The sequence below is a fragment of the Hyperolius riggenbachi genome, chromosome 1 (assembly GCF_040937935.1).
Source record: "Hyperolius riggenbachi isolate aHypRig1 chromosome 1, aHypRig1.pri, whole genome shotgun sequence".
NCBI lineage: Eukaryota > Metazoa > Chordata > Amphibia > Anura > Hyperoliidae > Hyperolius > Hyperolius riggenbachi.
The window spans coordinates 323,737,591-323,758,537 of NC_090646.1; the positions used below are offsets into that span (position 1 = coordinate 323,737,591).

Here is a 20,947-nt window from a genome sequence, read left to right on the forward strand (position 1 = left end):
ATCCCCTGGGGGGTACTCACCTCGGGTGGGGGAAGCCTCCGGATCCTAATGAGGCTTCCCACGCCGTCCTCCGTCCCTCAGGGGTCTCGCTGCAGCCCTCCGAACAGCCGGCGACAGACCCGACTGTCAGTTTAATATTTACCTTTGCAGGCTCCAGCGGATCTTTTTGATGTTACAGAGTCTCTTTAAAAGCCAAAAATTTGGTAATTAGAGGAGGCAGTGGTGGACTTACCTCCTCAAAGCAGACACAACACGACTGTACATTCAGTCTATTTATTAACGAACTTGTAACGATTGTGGAACTTTCTCCGTGTGCAGCGCACAACGCGTGCGCTGATACGGCGGAAATCCTCCACAAGCGTATAATTGCAGGCACCCAGCAAAAGGTGCTACGCACCCGTAGAGGGAAATTCCTGTCTGCAGATGGCGCTGGGGAGTGCAGAGGAACCAATCCTCTGTACCTCCACAAATGCCAGACAGGAATTGTACGAAGCGCAGAACGCAATCGCAAGAGAAGCGATTGCGAATGAGAACGAGCAAAGGGACAGGTTGTATGTGTGTGCGCCAATCTAGTCGCCACCCCGCCACCGCGCACACACAACAGCAGATACGAAACAGAAACGCAACCGCAAGAAAGGCGATTGCCGGAAGTGACACAAGGCAGATCAGAACAGAATACGAGGATAGCAAAGGCACAGCAAATCATACAATGAGGAGATGCGGAAAATAAACGCTAGCTAACCGCGAACACCGCACTCATTCGCAACAGTGCACGCGGTTATGCGCGGTCTCCACGTGATAAGCACAATAGAGACAAGCACGCCTAACTAACCATCGACAGACAAACATGAAACAAAGGACGTGAACGCTTGCTTAACGGTTACCTCACCGAGCCTCCAGCAAGCGCTCGTAGCAGACAAGACAGACACACGAAAACAGGGACAAGCGAGAGATAGGATCCACAGCACTAGCGAAAGTGGCTAGCGCGATCAAGGAAGACAGAACAGAAGGATCCACAGCACTAGCGCAGGATGCCAGTGCGATCTAGGTACAGAGTAGCAGAACAGAAGGATCCACAGCACTAGCGCAAGGTGAGTGCGATCCAGGAAGGCAAAACAGAAGGATCCACAGCACTAGCGGAAAGTGGCTAGCGCAATCCAAGGAGACAGAACAGAAGGATCTGCAGCGCTAGCGCGATGCGAGTGCGATCCAGGGACAGAGTAACAGAACAGAAGGATCCACAGCACTAGCGCAGGATGCTAGTGCGATCCAGAGAGGCAGAACAGAAGAGATAGCTGGTAGCAACCGCTGCACTAGCTATACTCCAAGAACAGAGATCAGAACGATTTCCTGTCGACCACCGTTGGGACAGGACAATCGCAACAGACAAACAAAACAGATAAACAATCCTAACTGCACTAGGGAACCTGCCTAGCACAGTTTCCAGGAATTACTCTAAGCTGATCTTCAAACAAAGAGCATGGCTGACACTCTCCAGAGTGTTTCACAGGAAGACTCCTTATGACCAGCGAAGCATTGTGGGAAACACATAGTACTTATAGTACACGCCTCCAATGAATGTGGCCAGGCAATTTGCATGACAACGTATGCAAATTCCTCAGCAAGCACAAGCTGCAAAACTGACAGAGTCCTGCAGCATGCAAACCTACACAATGGTCAAAAAGCTGCCTGCCTGCACAGGCAGCTGAGCAAATCATCACAGAACTCCAGATAAAACAAAGCAACGCGTTTCACGGGTCAGTGCCCGCTTCCTCAGGCAATAAAAAAAGGAGTTACAGCATCTAGCAAAACAAACAACACTTGGCACCTCTGTATGCATTTTCTGCACACCTAGAGCTTGACTCACTAAACCGTGCTAACTCATAGCAGTTTTCACGTTTTTGCACGCAATCATGAATTTCTGTGAGCAATCGCGAATGCGCGCGATATGTCCTGATTGCGCACGAAAATGTGCGCAAAAACGCTGGCGCGCCCATGCTATGAGTTAGCACGGTTTAATGAATCAAGCCCCATGTGTGTGTGTATGTGTGCTGTCTTTGTTTGCTGTGTTTTTAGCTGCATGAAGAAAACACATTCCAGTGTGCACTAGCGAATTGAATAACATTCGTTCTCAGTTTTCCTACACAGAAAGCGTTGGGGGGGGGGCATCAAAAGTTCTGCAGGGGGGGCTAGTGATTTCTAGTTACGCCCCTGCCTCCGTATGAAGTAGGAAAAATGCTTGATTCCCGTCAAGTAAGAAATTCTCTCCAGTATAGATTGGAAAGGATATGGACTAAAGGAGAGATATTGGGTTCCAGTTCACCAGGTACATGTTGTTGAATTAGTTTTAGAGATTTTATTTATGTCATCCTGAAAAACCTCTATTGGAGTGGATCCAGCCTCACATCTATCTTTCTGTACTGTGTATTTACACTAGTATGACATTACTTTATGTGTGGGAAGCCATGCAAGATGGTAGGAGCTACCCAGTTATTTACATGAAGGCAACTATTGCATGCCCTTCAGAACACTGAATAGTGTCCTGAGTGTGGTAAACATTGCATCTGATCATAAAGCATATAGGTAGCTTTGTGCATGCAGACCTCTATTTCTACCAGCCAGGGCTGCCTTCAGAAATTTCTGGGTGCCATACTGGGCAAACCTACTGGGCCCCTGTTATGCTAAATTACAATCTGCAGAAAGAAACCTCTATAAAGGCCTGAACACACCAATGCCCTTGTATCCACTTTGCATCCCGTGTAACATTGATGTACTGTATAAAGGGCCATTTCTAGTCTTTTTGTCACTCCAGGCAAGAAATCCTGTGCCCCCCCCCCCCCCACACACACACACAAAATAGCACACACTACAGATTAGATTGTGAGCTCCTCTGAGGACAGTCAGTGACATGCCTATGTACTCTGTAAAATGCTGCAGAAGATGTCAGTTCTATATAAATAAAAAATAATAATATGGTAGGGCATTAGACTATGACTAGTAGACCAGGGTTCGAATCTCAGCTCTTCCTGTTCAGTAAGCCAGCACCTATTCAGTAGGAGACCTGGGGCAAGACTCCCTAACACTGCTACAGCCCATAGAGCAGGGGTCTAGTCTTGGGAAAATAGGTGAGTGGTATTCACCCTAAAAACCAAAAAATGGGCGTGGTCAAGCATAGTGTGGGAGTGGTCATGGATGGGGCCAAATATACACTACCTTAGCAGTGGTATAAAAGGTCTGCCAGGGGAAGTTTGAGCTCTGTCGTAGTGTATCCCCAAAAAGTAGATGTAATCTGACAGCATTTCACCAAAAATACACGTAATCTGGCAGAGGTTCCTCCAGAATACAGATAAAATGGAAGTGGTTCCCCCAAAATAGTCAATCTGGCAGCAGCAGTTCCCCCAACATGCACATAATCTGGAAGCAGTTTCCCAAAATACGCGAAACCTGGCAGTGGATCACCCAAAATACACGTAACACCCAAAATACATGTTATCTGGCAGCAGTGGTCCCCCAACATACACAATCTGGCAGCGGTTTCCCAAAATACACGTAATCTGGCATCAGCGGTTCCCCAAAAATACAGATCTGACAGCAGTTCCCCCAAAATAGGTACCCCCAGTATAGCTAGCCAGGTCTATAGGTGTCCCCTGTATAAGTAGCCATGTGCATAGTTGTCCCCAGAATAGGTGGCCAGGTGTAGAGATGTCACCAGAATAGGTAGCCAGGTGTATAGATGTCCTCAGAATAGGTGGCCAGGTGTATAGATATTCCCAGAATAGGTGGCCAGGTGTATAGATGTCCCCAGAATAGGTAGCCAGGTCTATAGGTGTCCCCAGTATAGCCAGGTGTCCCCAGTATATGTAACCAGGTGTTCAGGTGTCCCCAGTATAGCCAGGTGTATAGGTGTCCGCAATATATGTAGCGAGGTGTATAGGTGTCCCCAGTATATGTAGCCAGGGGTATAGGTGTCCCCAGTATATGTAGCCTGGTGTATAGGTGTCCCCAGTATAGCCAGGTGTATAGGTGCCCCCAGTATATGTAGCCAGGGGTATAGGTGTCCCCAGTATAGCCAGTCTATAGGCGTCCGCAGAATAGGTAGCCAGGTGTCCCCCCAGCAGGAGGGGAGCAGCGCAGTGGAGAGGAGCGTTGGGCAGAGCAGTGGGGAAGGGCGGACGTCTCTCCCCCCCTTCCCTCACCTTGGGGCTCCCCTTCATGGCTCTCCCCTCCAGAACATTTGCGGCGGTGGCTGGCAGCGGGCATCAGTGGGCGGGACTTTCTTCCTCCTCGGTCCGGCGAGTTGAAGCTGTGTGTGCAGCTAGTCTGGTCTAGTGAAGACCAGAGCAGCGGAGGGGAGAGCCATGAAGGGGAGCGCCACGGTGAGGGAAGGGGGGGAGATGTCCGCCCTTCCCCACTGATCTGCCCAACGCTCCTCTCCACTGCCCTGCTCCCCTCCACATATGCTAGGGTGGACGACGTCCACTCTCCAAAAAAAAGTAGGTGGACGTCGTCCACCCGCATTCACGCAGGACTCGACCCCTGCCATAGAGCATGCCCTAGTGGCCGCACCTCCGGCGCTTTGAGGCACCCAGGAGAAAAGTGCAATATAAATTTTCTGTGTCTTGTCTTGACTATGGTAGGATTACATTGTAAACTCATCTGAGGACAGTCAGTGACATAACTATGTGATCTGTAAAGTGTTCCAGAAGATGTCAGTTCTATATAAATACATAATAATAATAATATGGTCGGATATTAGAGTATAACTATGGCAGCACTAGATTGTGAGCTCCTCTGAGAACATGACTATGTGCTCTTTATAGTGCTGCAGGAGATGTCAGTGCTATATAAATACATAATAATATGGTAGGACATTAGACTATGAGCATGGTAGGATTAGAGTCTGAGCTCCTTTAAGCACAGTCAGAAACATAATTATGTACTACTGTAAAGTGCAGCAGAAGATGTCAGTGCTATATACAGTGGGATGCGAAAGTTTGGGAAACCTTGTTAATTGTCATGATTTTCCTATATAAATCGTTGGTTGTTACGATAAAAAATGTCAGTTAAATATATCATATAGGAGTCACACACAGTGATATTTGAGAAGTGAACTGAACTTTATTAGATTTACAGAAACTGTGCAATAATTGTTTAAATAAAATTAGGCAGGTGCATAAATTTGGATACTGTTGTCATTTTATTGATTCCAAAACCTTTAGAACTAATTATTGGAACTTAAATTAACTTAATAAGCTCAGCGACCTCTGACCTACATACACAGGTGAATCCAATAATGAGAAAGAGTATTTAAGGGGGTCAATTGTAAGTTTCCCTCTTCTTTTAATATTCTCTAAAGAGTAGCAACATGGGGATCTCAAAACAACTGAAGTGACCTGAAAAAAAAGATTGTTCACCAACATGGTTTAGAGGAAGGATACAGAAAGCTGTCTCAGAGATTTCAGCTGTCTGTTTCCATAGGTGGGAACATATTGAGGAAATGGAAGACTACAGGCTCAGTTTAAGTTAATGCTTGGAACAAGAAAATGTACAGTGGGTTGCAAAAGTATTCGTCCCCCTTGAAGTTTTCCACATTTTGTCACATTACTGCCACAAATATGCATCAATTTTATTGGAATTCCAAGTGAAAGACCAATACAAAATGGTGTACATGTGAGAAGTGAATCGAAAATCATACATCATTCCAAACATTTTTTACAAATAAATAACTGCAAAGTGGGGTGTGCGTAATTATTTGGCCCCCTGAGTCAATACTTTGTAGAACCACCTTTTGCTGCAATTACAGCTGCCAGTCTTTCATGGTATGTCTCTACCAGCTTTGCACATCTAGAGACTGAAATCCTTGCCCATTCTTCTTTGCAAAACAGCTCCAGCTCAGTCAGTTAGATGGACAGCGTTTGTGAACAACTGTTTTCAGATCTTGCCACAGATCATCGATTGGATTTAGATCTGGACTTTGACTGGGCCATTCTAACACATAGATATGTTTTGTTTTAAACCATTCCATTGTTGCCCTGGCTTTATGTTTAGGGTCATTGTCCTGCTGGAAGGTGAACCTCCGCCCCAGTCTCAAGTCTTTTGCAGTCTCCAAGAGGTTTTCTTCCAAGTTTACTCTGTATTTGGCTCCATCCATCTTCCCATCAACTCTGACCAGCTTCCCTGTCCCTGCTGAAGAGATGCACCCCCCAAGCATGATGCTGCCACCACCATATTTGACAGTGGGGATGGTGTGTTCAGAGTGATGTGCAGTGTTAGTTTTCTGCCACACATAGCGTTTTGCATTTTGGCCAAAAAGTTCAATTTTGGTCTCATCTGACCAGAGCACCTTCTTCCACATGGTTGCTGTGTCCCCCACATGGCTTGTGGCAATCTGCAAACGGGACTTCTTATGCTTTCTGTTAACTATGCCTTTCTTCTTGCCACTCTTCCATAAAGGCCAACTTTGTACAGTGCATGACTAATAGTTGTCCTATGGACAGAGTCTCCCACCTGAGCTGTAGATCTCTGCAGCTCGTCCAGAGTCACCATGGGCCTCTTGACTGCATTTCTGATCAGCGCTCTCCTTGTTCGGCCTGTGAGTTTAGGTGGATGGCCTTGTCTTGGTAGGTTTACAGTTGTGCCATACTCCTTCCATTACTGAATGATCGCTTGAACAGTTCTCCTTGGGATGTTCAAGGCTTTGGAAATCTTTTTGTAGCCTAAGCCTGCTTTAAATTTTTCAATAACTTGATCCCTGACCTGTCTTAGACCTGTCTTGTGTGTTCTTTGGACTTCACAGTGTTGTTGCTCCCAATATTCTCTTAGACAACCTCTGAGGCCCTCACAGAGCAGCTGTATTTGTACTGACATTAGATTACACAGGTGCACTCTATTTAGTCATTAGCACTCATCAGGCAATTTCTATAGGCAACTGACTGCACTCAGATCAAAGGGGGCCGAATAATTATGCACACACCACTTTGCAGTTATTTATTTGTAAAAAAATGTTTGGAATCATGTATGATCTTCGTTCCACTTCTCATGTGTACACCACTTTGTGTTGGTCTTCCATGTGGAATTCCAATAAAATTGATTCATGTTTGTGGCAGTGATATGACAAAATGTGGAAAACTTCAAGGGGGCTGAATACTTTTGCAACCCACTGTATGCGTGCTCAAACACCCCGTTTAACCCTGACAAATCTGGCTTTGCAAATCTGGCCTAATTGGCTCATCATGAGGCATAGCTCATGCAAATATGCATTTGCTTTCGCATGATAAACTATGCAGGGTCAAAAACCAATACCGCAAATCGGTTGCCCTTAGTTCATGCTACATTAGCACTATCCAGGAGCGCCACGGGGAGGCAGTTTAAGTTAAGGCTGGAAGTGGCAGACAAAGAAAAATCTCGGATAGACAGAAGCGACGAATGGTGAGAACAGTCAGAGTCAACCCACAGACCAGCACCAAAGACCTACAACATCATCTTGCTGCAGATGGAGTCACTGTGCATTGTTCAACCATTCGGCACACTTTACACAAGGAGATGTTGTATGCAAGAGTGATGCAGAGGAAGCCTTTTCTCTGCCTACATCACAAACAGAGCCGCTTGAGGTATGCTAAAGCACATTTGGACAAGCCAGCTTCATGTTGGAATAAGGTGCTGTGGACTGATGAAACTAAAATTTAGTTATTTGGGCATAACATGGGGCATTATGCATGGAGGAAAAAGAACACAGCATTCCAAAAAAAAACACCTTCTACCTACAGTAAAATATATTGGTGGTTCCATCATACTGTAGGGCTGTGTGGCCAGTGCAGGGACTGGGAATCCTGTCAAAGTTGAGGGACGCATGGATTCCACTCAGATTCAGCTGATTCTAGAGACCAACGTCCAGGAATCTGTGACAAGCTGAAGCTGCCCGGGCTGGATCTTTCAACAAGACAACGATTCAAAACACTGCTCAAAATCCACTAAGGCATTCATGCAGAGGAACAAGTACATCATTCTGGAATGGCCATCTCAGTCCCCAGACCTAAATATATTGAAAATATGTGGTGTGAGTTCAAGAGAGCTGTCCATGCTCGGAAGCCATCAACCCTGAATGAACTAGAGATGTTTTGTAAAGAGGAATGGTCCAAAATACTTTCAACCAGAATACAGACTCTCATTGGAACCTACAGGAAGCTTTTAGAGGCTGTAATTTCTGCAACAGGAGGATCTACTAAATATTTATTTCATTTATTTTTTGTGGTGCCCAAATGTATGCACCTGCCTAATTTTGTTTAAAGAATTATTGCACACTTTCTATAAATCGAATAAACTTCATTTCACTTCTCAAATATCACTGTGTGTGTGTCTCCTATATGATATATTTAACTGATATTTTTTATCGTAACAACCAATGATTTATACAAGAAAATCCTGACGATTAGCAACGTTGCCCAAACTTTCGCATTCCACTGTAAATACAAAATAATAATAGTAATAATATGGTTAGACATTACATTATGACTATGGTAGGGATTAGATTGCGAGCTCCTCTGTGGACAGTCAGTGACATGACTATGCACTCTGCAAAGTGCTGGGGAAGATGTCAGTGCTCTATAAATTCATAATGATAATATGATAGAACATTACACTATGACTGTGGTAGGTATTAGATTGTGAGCCCCTATGAGGACAGTCAGTGACTTGACTAGGTACTCTGTAAAGTGCTGCAGAAGATGTCAGTACTATATAAATACATAATAATACTATGGTAGGGCATTAGACTAGGACTATGGTAGGATTAGAGTGTGAGGTCCTACTGTGCTGTATGTAGCAGAGCGAGCAGGAGAGAAACTAGTATAAGGTAGAGTGGACATGTAACTACACATCTCCAATTCTGATTATTGCCAGAGGAGCCCGTGTAGCGCTGCGACTGACAGTGATGGGGCCCCTGACTCTATGGGCCCCATAAAGTAGTACCACCTGTACCACCCTGAAGGTGGCCCTGCTACCAGCAGCGAGCACTAGCACGACCATTTGGTGAACCCTTGCTTGGAACTTTCTAGGTCCCAAAGCCTGACTGGAGAAAGCTACAGCAAAAGAGATACATAGAACCAGTCCAAAGAAGGCTGTAGCAACGCAGCAAGACACAGAATGAGCCACCATGTGCTAGTCCCGATCTGTGAAAGTAGTTAACATTTTAAGTGGATAACAATCAAATAATTGTACAATTTTAATCCTTGCTAATGCTATATTTATACTTCAACTATGATATTTATAAAATTTCTTAAACTTAATATTTCTGCTCTTTTCTTGTTCAAGATTCAGTATAATATGCATTCAGTGGATGTAGATGGACGGACAACAAAGAAGTTAATTACCAACCTCAAACCCAAAACCTCTTACACATTCATTCTTACCAATAGAGGAAACACTATGAGTGGTCTTCAACAAAATGTAGCTGTTCGTACGGCTCCTAACATGCTAGGTGTGAAACCCTTGGTGAATGCAAAGGCACAACTAGATGGGAGTATAACAGTAGTTCTGCCAGATTTAGAAACTTCTGAATCCGTCAGGTAATCATTGTAATAAAATCAATCATAATTCACGATTTAAGCCATAAATTTGTTTTTTAACAAATTAAATTTGCAATTTTGTGATTATATACTGTAGATGTCTTGATACAAAATAGATTCTACTCATGGAATTGTGCACTTATTATATGAGTAACTATATTCGTGTTAAATGTGTGCATCACTGGTTTATATTTCAGTAGTTAGCATATCAAGTTAATCCACTAATTATTCTAATGAAAATAGGCTTCTATTTTACAGTGGCTTGAGAAATTGAATAATGATACACTATATTTTCATAGCTTTAAAAAACAACATAATTATAGCTGCATCTCAAACCTGTTGTTCTGAATATACTGATGGAATTTTCTTTCTTCTAATCTTCTTTGTCTGTAGATATTACTATGTTGTAGTGGTGCCTTTGAGGAAACTACGTGGGCAGTTTTTAAACCCTTGGGGTAGCCCTGAAGAAATGGATTTAGAAGAGGTAAGTTATTTTGCAAACCTTTGTGTACAAACCATATATCATGTTAAAGCAGACCTAAAGCCTATTTACACCTTTTCTACTTATTTAGTAAATATTTTCCACTCCTAATAAAAGTGATGCATTGTTGAATTCAGAGATAGCCAGTGACAACAAACCAGGGACCTCTCAGCGAAAATTTGATTGGGCCTCTCTGTAAGTTATGACTACTCCCTACCCATAAAGAGAGTGACAATTATGGCTCACCCACTGCACTAATTGGTGCAGTTAAGTATACTCACAGCTCTCCACCCTGCCCCACAACATGTGCTGCCATTGAAACCTGTATGGTAAGCTCTCTTCCTAGAAAAAGTGCTGCCTGCCACTATAAAACTCTGTTAGTGCAGAAAATCAGTTTAAATTCCATGCTACATTACCAGTTTCACTCATTCACACTTCATATGCCTGCTGTTACTTACCTTTGTAAGTCTCCCAAGCATCCTTACATTTTGTGACCCAAGCGAAATCTCAAGGTATTACTGACATGGGTGATTGCAGTAAAGGGGAGCAGACATGGCACTGGTTATTTAAACTGATTTGTGATTAATATTATTATTTAGTATTTATATAGTGCCGACATCTTCCACAGTGCTGTACAGAGTATATTGTCTTGTCACTAGACTGTCACTCAGAGGGGCTCACAATCTAAGTCCTGCCATAGTCATATGTCTATATATGTATTGTGTAGTGTATGTATCGTAGTCTAGGGCCAATTTTAGGGGGCACTACACTGCATGGGGTAAGTAGACAGTGGCTACCAAAGGAGCACCAAAATGAGCATCTGGATTGATGGGATGGAGAGAAGAAGTAAGCCCCTCCAACTCCTGTAGGGCACAGGAGTTGGAGGGGCTTACTTCTTTCCATCCCAGCAGTTGCAAGGTCTTGTCCCCTGATAGTTATGTCATTCAGAAAGGTGTTCAGTTCATTTTAGTCTTGTACAAAAAATCCTGGTGGTTTTGGTTCTTTATAACTTGACTGTAAGTATTGTAACACCCCTCCAAATAATTGAATTTGGTGCTCCTTTCACTTCTATGGCTGCAGCTAAATAAAATCAAGCAGCTACACATGCATATTACTTCTATAAACATTTGTGAAAGAATGGACCATTCCCAGGAGCTCAGTGAATTCAAGCATTGTACTATGATAGGATGCCTCCTGTGCAATAAATCCATTGATGAAATTTCCTTGCCACTAAATATTCCACTGTTAAATGTTAGTGGTATTATAATAAAGTGGAAGCAATTGTAAGCAACGACAACTCCGCTACAAAGCCTTCAAAAAATCACAGTGCATGGTCAGCGCATACTGAGACACATTGCACAGAAATCACCACCTTTCTGCAGAGTCAATAGCTCCAAACCTAAACCTTTCCTTGGCCTTCAGATTAGCTCAAGAACAGTGCATGGAATAGGTTTCCATGGCCAAGCAACAGCATCAACTGCAATGCAAAGTATTGGAAGTATGTTGAACTCAAGAGCAGTGGAGATGTGTTTTCTGGAGTGATGAATCTGGCTTTTTTTCTGTTTGACAATCTGATGGACAAATCTGATTTGGTGGGATGCCAGCAGAATGGTTCATGAATGACTGCATTGTGCCAAGTGTAGGAATGGGTGGAGAGGGCATTATTGTGTGTGGGGGGGGTTTTAGGGGCTGGGCTTGGCTCCTTAAAGAGACTCAGAGATGAAATTAACTCATGCTCTAAAACTTACCCCATAATCGTGTCTAAGTCCGTCGCCGTCCTCCCGCGGTCTACCGGTCAGCCGCGGGGAGCTCCATTACCAGCCTCAGTGACGTCAGTCCTGGTCTACTGCACATGCGCGAGAGATCTGGCATGGTAGAGAGGGTGGCATCTGGCAAATGTACACAGAAGGGTGCAGTGCAGAGGTAGGGTCAGTAGAAAGAAAACTCTGTCTGTTCCATAGTTCTAATGCAGTGGTTCTCAAACTTTTTTGGGTGAGGGCGCACTTTGTAATTTTTTAAGGCACCCCTAGGCAAAACCTACTATTGAAATACCGTTGTGACCCTGTTTAGGCACCCCCCTCCCCAAGTAGTTAGTGATGCTTAGTAGGCAGAATCCATCCACAAAGTCAATAACTGCCCCCCCCCCCCCCACCCAGCAGCTATCCCCCCTCCAAATAGTCAGTGAACCCCCCTTGGCAGCATCATTACCCCCTCCAAATGGTCAGTTACAAACCCCCCCCCCCCCCCCTCATTATACAGCACTTCCCTTCAATGAACATAAGGATAAAGAGTCAATCTTGTAGAGTACATAGACATTTCCCCACATGGGGATTGCAGTTAGTAACACCCCCTTTAATTATGCAGCATCACCTCTGCACTCATTCCAGATTGTAAGTGACCCCCATGTGCTGGGCAAACGTTTTCTTACCTAACCAGGCCAAAGCCCACTGATCAGTCTCTTCATCCCGATTTCCCTGATGTCCAACTTCAACCACGGCTACGGGTATAAAGGTTAACTGGCGGGTAATGCAGCCACATGGTTTATCAATGTGCGGTTGCATTACCTGCATTACCATGACAAAGGATGGGGATGAACGCCGAGGCACCCCAGGAAGTTGCTCGAGATGCACCAGGGTACTGCAACACCCATTTTGAGAATCCCTGTTCTAATGACTGCATGTGGACAGCCAGATAAGGTGTTATGCTGGGAATACACGGGTCGATTTTGCCACTTGATTCTACCACTGGATTGTTTCCCCGCTCGATTCCGCAGTCAATTCTCTTATCTTCCGCTCATTTTTGTTATCTTTTTCCATACACTTCAATCCAGAATCGAGCGGCGAAATGATCGGTAAAGAGATCGGACATGTTGGAAATTATCTATCGAGCCATCTTAATGGCTCAAAATCGAGCCGTGTATTCCCAGCATTAGGCACAAGTTGAAAAGTTGACTGTCCCTAGACTCAGCTCTCAGGAGACATACCTTATCTGATTGTCTGAAGAGAGGGTGAGCCCTCCCTGTGACCCCCTGCTGACTGCATACTGATAACAGAGTGAAAGCACCCTGCCAGATGCACATCTCTGGATACATAATAGTAAGCAGACCACACTACAGGAGAGGAGAGGGGCAGTCTGACTAACTATTTTAAACTAGGAAAGTATAACTACAGGCTCTCAAGAGTTTCTAACCAGTATGCACAACAAAAAATTGTTTCCGCAAATGGTTTTTGTTCCTGCAAATAATCTTCCTGAGTAAATGTATTGCCTGTATCCAGGACCAGATTTGTAACTCAGGAGCCTGTAGGCCTTAAAGCCCGCCCCTCAAAACAGGCCACACCCCCAGGTAAAAATATTTTAAAGGACAACTGAAGTGAGAAGAATATGGAGGCTGCCATGTTTATTTCCTTTTAAACAATACCTGTTTCCTGGCAGCCCTGCTGATCTATTTGGCTGCAGTAGTGTTTGAATTACACCAGAAACTAGCATGTGGATAATCTTGTCAGATCTGACAATAATGTCAGAAACACCGGATTTGCTCCATGCTTGTTCAGGGTCTATGGCTAAAAGTATTAGAGGCAGAGGATCAGCAGGATAGCCAGGCAACTGGTATTGCTTAAAAGGAAATAAATATAGTAGCCTCCATATCCTTCTCGTTTCAGTTGTCCTTTAACTCTAATCCCTGCCTCATGTCACTAACGTTCCTTAGTGAAGCATGGCATGTTGGCGCCTTTTCTGAAGCCGCACAGCGGCGAAGCTTGGTGCGGTTATAGCAGCAATGCTATAGCCCGTGCACCAGTAATTAGAGGATCCAACGATTGCCAGACCCCGAATTACTACTCCCTCTGAGTTGCAACAACTCGGAGGGGGAACAGTATTTAACACCTTCTTGAATTTGTGTGACAGCAGGGTCAGCCGTCATTCAGCTCAACCTGCGCCAAAAAGCCCCACCGTCAAAATGCCATGTACGCTTCCTTAGAATATTGCACTCTAATCACTGTCTCATGTCGTTCTTGGTGGCATTAGACAATGATTAGACTGTAAGCTCTTGGGTTCAGTGATATGAGACAATGAGTAAGGTTCAAGCTCCTGGGGTCAGTGATATGAGGCAGGGATTAAACTGTAAGCGCCTGAAATCAGTCATGTGAGGCAGGGTTTAGAATGTAAAGCTGCCCACACCCTGTACACAAATTTTGAATCTCTTTCAACATGAAATTGATTTAAAATCTGTGGAGCTGCCGCCCAGGTCTCCCCCCAGCTGGCAGCAGAGCCCTCACTTGTCCTGCTGGCACATGGCCTCCTGGGTCCATTGTTTTAACTTCATGCGGCGGGTCTCCTCTCCATTTGACACAAGGTAAAGTTCAAACACCACAGCTCCAGTGTGGAGCTGGACCTCTACTGTTTGAATTTTGGCTTGTGTCACGTAACACAGAAGACACAGGGAGGAGGAGCAGGAATGGGGTGGAGGTGGTATCTGGTAACAGCAAGTTACAGATAAAATCTGACTCTGTCATGTCACAAATGAGGTGGAGATGACGACAGTTAACCTTTGCACACTCGCAAGCACCTGCTCATACAAATCTGTCCCAGGAGAGGACATCAGGATATGTGCTCCTAATCTTTAGATGCAATGATATATAAGAGAGAACAGAGGCGCCAAAAGGATAAAAGGGGTTTTAAAGGAGCTTAAAAGCCAAAACTTGGTAATTAGAGGAGGCAGTGGTGGACTTACCTCCTCCAAGCAGACACAACATGACTGTACATTCAGTCTATTTATTAACGAACTCCAGATAAAGCAAAGCAACGCGTTTCACGGGTCAGCGCCCGCTTCCTCAGGCAATAGAAAAAGGAGTTACAGCATCTAGCAAAACAAACGCCACTCAGAGGCGCTGAGTGTCGTTTGTTTTGCTAGATGCTGTAACTCCTTTTTCTATTGCCTGAGGAAGCGGGCGCTGACCCGTGAAACGCGTTGCTTTGCTTTATCTGGAGTTCGTTAATAAATAGACTGAATGTACAGTCGTGTTGTGTCTGCTTGGAGGAGGTAAGTCCACCACTGCCTCCTCTAATTACCAAGTTTTGGCTTTTAAGCTCCTTTAAAACCCCTTTTATCCTTTTGGCGCCTCTGTTCTCTCTTATATAATATTGTATCCACCCTTGGTGGAGGGTTGCGACCCTTTCTACTATCTACAGGGAGCGACTTCTTATTCCTGAGTGGGGTCAGGATAATCTCCCCACCTGCCTTTACAGTGGTTGCCTATTGGTGACCCATGTTTGTGAGTATAACAACTATTACTCTTTGTCATTACCCCCTTTGTCAATACATACTACACTATTGGGGCTCTTGGTGTTCCTCTGTTTATCTCGTTTAGATGCAATGAATGTGGTTTGATGCAATGAATGTTTGCATGTCTGCACTATGCATGTTACAGGGCCAGAATTAGGACACCTACGAATACCTGGGTACTTCGGTGCAGTGTAGGTGACTACACAAGGAAATGTATTCTTTTGTAACTAAGACTCCGGCTTTTAACTTAGCTGTAGGGATAGCAGTTGTTCCTGGATGATAGATTCCTGTGAATGCATTTGTATGAACAGGTGCATGTAAGTGTGCAAAGGGTTAACTGTCTTTGCCATTTTGCTGGCCACACCCCCTTTAGCAACTTCCTAATATCTTATTTAAATGTCCTAACTGGAAGTGATGTGCCTGGATGTATGTGTTTTTTCATGTATGAGGTGGAGTCTGCCAACCCCGACAAACAAGGGGCCTGGTGACAGTTGTGATTTCTATGACCCCCTATTCCTTGTTCATTAGTCTGAAATAATAACGGAAGCAAATATCAAGGGGCCTATGTTCATTTGGACTGGGGACTAAGTGCAAGTTAGTTCTGCATAGGTTTTGTCTGATTGCTTTCTTTGTAGAGAAGTGCTATACTGTATGTTGAGTTTCCTAACCCTGTTGAATCTATTTTATATTCCTGCATAGTCAAATAATCTGGTTAGTGAGTTGTTTAGACCACTCTCTAATGCTGGGAACGCACGTTACGTTTTTTCACCCAATTTCCCGTGCGATCCATAGTACGAATCGAGTCGCAACCAAAATCGGAAGCATTTTTCAGCACACTTGAGCGATTTTGTGGGTAGAATCGAGTGTGTTCTCGATCAAAATAGTATCGGACATGTTGAAAATAAATGGTCGAAATGACTACTATCTTATCGTGTGTTGGCACGATCGATGAAGCGGTTCGATTATGTGTATGATATAGAGGCATTCAGGGGGCAGTATCAGAGTGCAGTGTCATCAATAGTGGGCGTAATTAGTCGAGAACTTAGTAAAAACGGAACAGAAAACGTACACGTGTGAAGCAGGCGGATGATAAAATTACTGTGAATTTTTGGTTGAGATTGGTTGTACTATCGCACGGGAAATCGGGTGAAAAAATGTAACGTGTGTTCCCAGCATAACAGTTCTACACATTTTTTCTGGCATTGTTATCCCAGATTAGGCTCACATATTACATTACTGAGCACTAAATGTCTTTGTCTTGTTTGTCTTGTTGGGGCTGGGGTATTTTCTTTCAAGTAACTCTTCTCTTGTTTTCTGTACCGTATGATCCACTCTCAGAGGACTGGTTTTCTGCAGGGCCTCTGGCACATGATCTTTACCCTCTGCATTTTTTCGGGGTATTGGGTTTCATATTTGAATTGTTTTTGTGTTGTGATGTGTTCTTTGACAGTGGAATAGGACTTCAAAATAGCATTTGACCTTAAATTGTTGGTCTAATAGCCTCTATTCTCTGTTTTACAGTTTTGTACTACAATTAAGGGCTTCTGGGATTGGTTTTCCATGTAAATACTCATCAAGTCACCCAATCTTCATTGTCTCTCAGAAACCCCATAAGATGTTTCTCAGTGGCATAAGAGCAGAGGTTGCAAGGGCCTGTAGAGGGGAGGATCATGGGGCCCACCATGGGTGCACAGAGTAGGCAGCAAAGTGTGCAGCAGAGGAAAGAATCTCAGCTTTCCAGCCAGCATGTTCCTCTTAAAGAAAATCTGTACTCTAAAATTCTTACAATAAATAGCATACAATTCTATTCATTATGTTCTCCTGGCCCCCTCTGTGCTGTTTCTGCCACTCCCTGCTGCAATCCTGGCTTGTAATTGCCATGTTTATGCAGTGTTTACAAACAAAAGACATAGCAAGTCATACGTTGAGAGTAGCTCAGTGTGTGAGTCATACAAAGTGTGCAGGGGGCCTGGAGAGGGTGTGTATAGCTTCTATCCAATCACAAGCAGCACAGCACATTCCAGCCTGACTGCCTGAGCCCGACAGAGCCGATAGAGGAGAGAAGATTAGATCATATAACAGAGATAACACAGCCACTGTGCAATTAGGAAAGGCTGCAGTTAGATAGAGCACATTAAAACAGGTATAGGAACTTATAGGATAGAAAAAATAAGGATGAAAATTTTGTTACAGAGTCTCTTTAACTCCTTTGGTCAGCGCAACTTTGTCTCTGATTATGCGACCCACCGGCATATGATGTCAATGCATACATGCTGGCAGAAAAACACGGCTCATAGACTGGAGTAGGAAGCACATTGGCCAGACAGCTGAATCTTCTCTTGTAGCAGTACTTGTCTCTCTGTTCCTTTGGCTTTTTCCTTAGCTTTCTGAAAAAGCCAAAGGAACAGAGAGACAAGTACTGCTACAAGAGAAGAATAAACAGTTCGAGCAGATTGACCAACCACCTAATTTAATTATGCAATACTCGCCCCAGGCCCCAAAAGTGAGGAAAATAGTTGATAAATATTGGAACCTTTTGAGAGAAGACCCTTTGCTAACTTCCATTTTACCAGAAAACCCTAGGATGATTTTTAGAAAATCTAGAAATTTGGGTAACATAGTGGCCCCCACTGTTAAATCCAATAGAACCCCAAAGAAAAGTAGTGGTTATTTTAAGAAGTGCGGTTTTTGTAGGGCTTGCCGCGAGTCTAATGTACCCATAGAACGAATTTATGATATTGTATCCATTACAACTAAAGAATTATTTACAATACGAGATGTCACAAATTGTGACACAAAGGGAGTGATCTACGTATTAATCTGCCCCTGTCAGAAATATTATGTAGGAAGAACCAAGCGGGCATTAAAAGAGAGACTGAGCGAGCACTGTGGCAACATCCTAAAAGGAAATAAAAAACATCCCCTCTCAGCGCACTATAAGGAAGAACATGGGTGCTCCTTTAAGGGATCGAGATATTGTGCTATTGAGAAAGTGAATAGATCTTGGAGAGGGGGGGATTTCTTATTGGAAATGTCCAGACGAGAGACCCTATGGATATACAATTTGAATTCTATGGTACCTCATGGACTAAATAAAGATCTTGACTTATACGCATTTGAATAATGGATCATGTGGGTATAGCTATATTAGCACGCCTCCAACCCCACTCTGCAGCCGTGCTTTGAGAAAGGGAGGCGTTCCTCCCGAAACGTCAGCGGAGGCAGCATCAGTGACGTCACTCACGAGAAAGGAAGGAGGCGTGGTGGAGCCCAGCGTGAGGCAGCAGTGCTAAGATCTCGGAAGTTTCATCTCCGTATGCACACGGAAGTTCCATCCCCGTGTGTGCACTCAGGCTCCGAACATCCTCGCTACCCAGGGAGCCGGGCAAATTAGCCCGACGCAACCATCCGTCCAGTCTCTCTCACCCAGCCACCGGCCGGGGCAGGTGAGATAGAGCGGCTCCCGAAGAATCTCTTCGCTCTGCAAAATTTTCGGATCCAGCCGTGTGGGAACACAATACGGGGGATTACCCGTCTCCAAGAGCATTTGCATGAGGTACCTCTTATTGATTTATTCCTTTGTTTTTCAACTAGGACACGATTCAACATAGGACTTTGTGGACAATCAGCCACTGAATAATTCAGATCAGATTTTTTTAAACATTGGTCAATCAATGCTCAGAACTACCAGCCTGCAGCATAAGCAACACTCACTTTACTCATTGGGGCCCAAGCAATGTATTTATCATTTTAATTTATTCTACTGCTCTTATTATTCTATCACGGAAGAAGATATTTTAAATATTTTAAACACCTATTGAAATCAATAAAGGCTATTATATTAGCATTATTAGCGCAGTCTCTTGGCTTAATACAATATCTTTCATTTATATACGAGGAGGTGGGATTCCTTTAACAGTACTGGCAGCTTGTTAGGTGCTGGCGCAACACTATCCATTACACTCATATAGTCGGCGGTCATTGCTTCATTGTGATATGCAAGCTCCTTCACCGCGGCAAGGTAATGATCACATGTACATGCCTTTATTTTGTTGTTGCAGCTCCAGTGCATTCACAAAAATTAGGCAGGCATGTACATGCACCAGAAAAATTATTATTCTTTTTGTTCAGGAATCCACCTGGAGTCCTGGACCCTGTTGGTGGTGGCGGAGAAGGTAGTCAAGTGGCCTGCAGGCAGAGATGCTATGTGGGGACTGACTTAGTTTTGCGGCAGGCAGTCACACGGCGTGCAGGCAGAGATGCTGTGTGTGTGGGGACTGATTTAGTCTTCGGGCAGGCAGTAGCCCTCCGGGATCCATGCCTCATTCATTTTAATAAAGGTGAGGTACTGAACACTTTTTTTGACCTAGACGACTTCTCTTCTCACTGACAATGCCTCCAGCTGTGCTGAAGGTCCTTTCTAGGACGCTGGAGGCAGGGCAAGGCAGAAGTTGGATGGCAAATTGTGACCGCTCTGGTCACAGGTCAAGCCTGTGCACCCAGTAGTCCAGGGGTTCATTGCTGCTCAGACTGTCGATGGTTCTTTCTTTACCATTGTTAAAGAAAGGGTACGGCCGGGGAATCAGGGTTCAATTCTGGTCCGGAGTGGGAGCCTGAGAAACTGCTACCACCACACATCCAAGGAAGGCAGCAAGTCCCGACTCGGGGAGGTAGTGACGAAAAACTGTGCGGTCAACTCTCTTTGGTACTTTCTGCACCATGGTGACCACGGGTAATGGTCGGGGAATCAGGGTTCAATTCCGGTCCGGAGTGGGAGCCTGAGAAACGGCTACCACCACACACCCAAGGAAGGACCCAATGTGCTGTATAAGTAATGTACCTGCCCTGACCGTGCTTTGCAGACCAGGCATCTGTGGTCAGATGGACCCTTGACCCAACGCTGTGTGCCAGAGATGACACCACTTGCCTTTAACAAGAATCTGTTATGGAGGGCAAGTCTGCCATCCATTCAAGTGAAAGGTATGCACTGACTCCCAGGTATAATACAATGTGCAGTCACAGATGCAGTGAAAGGTATTCAGTGACTGCTGGTATAACAATGTGCAGTCACTCTGGTGCAGTGAAAATGGATGCACTGACTGCTGATATAACACTGTGCAGTCACACAGATGCAGTGAAAGTTAAAGTTGAAGAGAAATCGAGAGCCCAATATGGTGTAGTATGTCAAAATTGATTGGATAAATGAAACAGTGAGATGGTAACACGGGTTACCACCTAGGTAACCACTCATTAGGCAGGTGAGGAGATTAGACCTGTCCTCACTCAGGATTAAGAAGTCGCTCTCTGTAGATAGGAAGAAAGGGGGTAGATCACCCCTCCACCTGGGGTGGACTCAAAGATATTGGTAGGTGAACAGAGGCGCCAGAAGGATAAAAGTACATAACATTTTTAAAAAAATTGCTGGGAGGAAGTGGTGGACTCGCCTCCGTTAAAGCAGACACCAAGGACTGTAAATATATAGATATACACATTTATTGAAAATACCCCAAAGATGCAACGCGTTTCGCGGGCACAGCCAACTTCTTCAGGCAATAAGCAGGGGATAAACAACAGCAATTCAGTTATAGCAAGCAGAGCACCTCTGTCTGGGTGTCAGAGGTG

At 44.4% G+C, this 20,947-nt stretch overlaps 1 protein-coding gene across 1 annotated transcript in view; it reads left to right on the plus strand.

The window, feature by feature from the left end:
- Positions 1 to 20,947, plus strand: part of LOC137509805 (receptor-type tyrosine-protein phosphatase S-like) — a 782,862-nt gene that overhangs the window by 458,837 nt on the left and 303,078 nt on the right. Inside the window, exons 17-18 of the mRNA XM_068233857.1 lie at positions 9,310 to 9,563; positions 9,957 to 10,047. Coding sequence (XP_068089958.1) covers positions 9,310 to 9,563; positions 9,957 to 10,047 — 345 coding nt within the window. The remainder of the gene's footprint in view (positions 1 to 9,309; positions 9,564 to 9,956; positions 10,048 to 20,947) is intronic.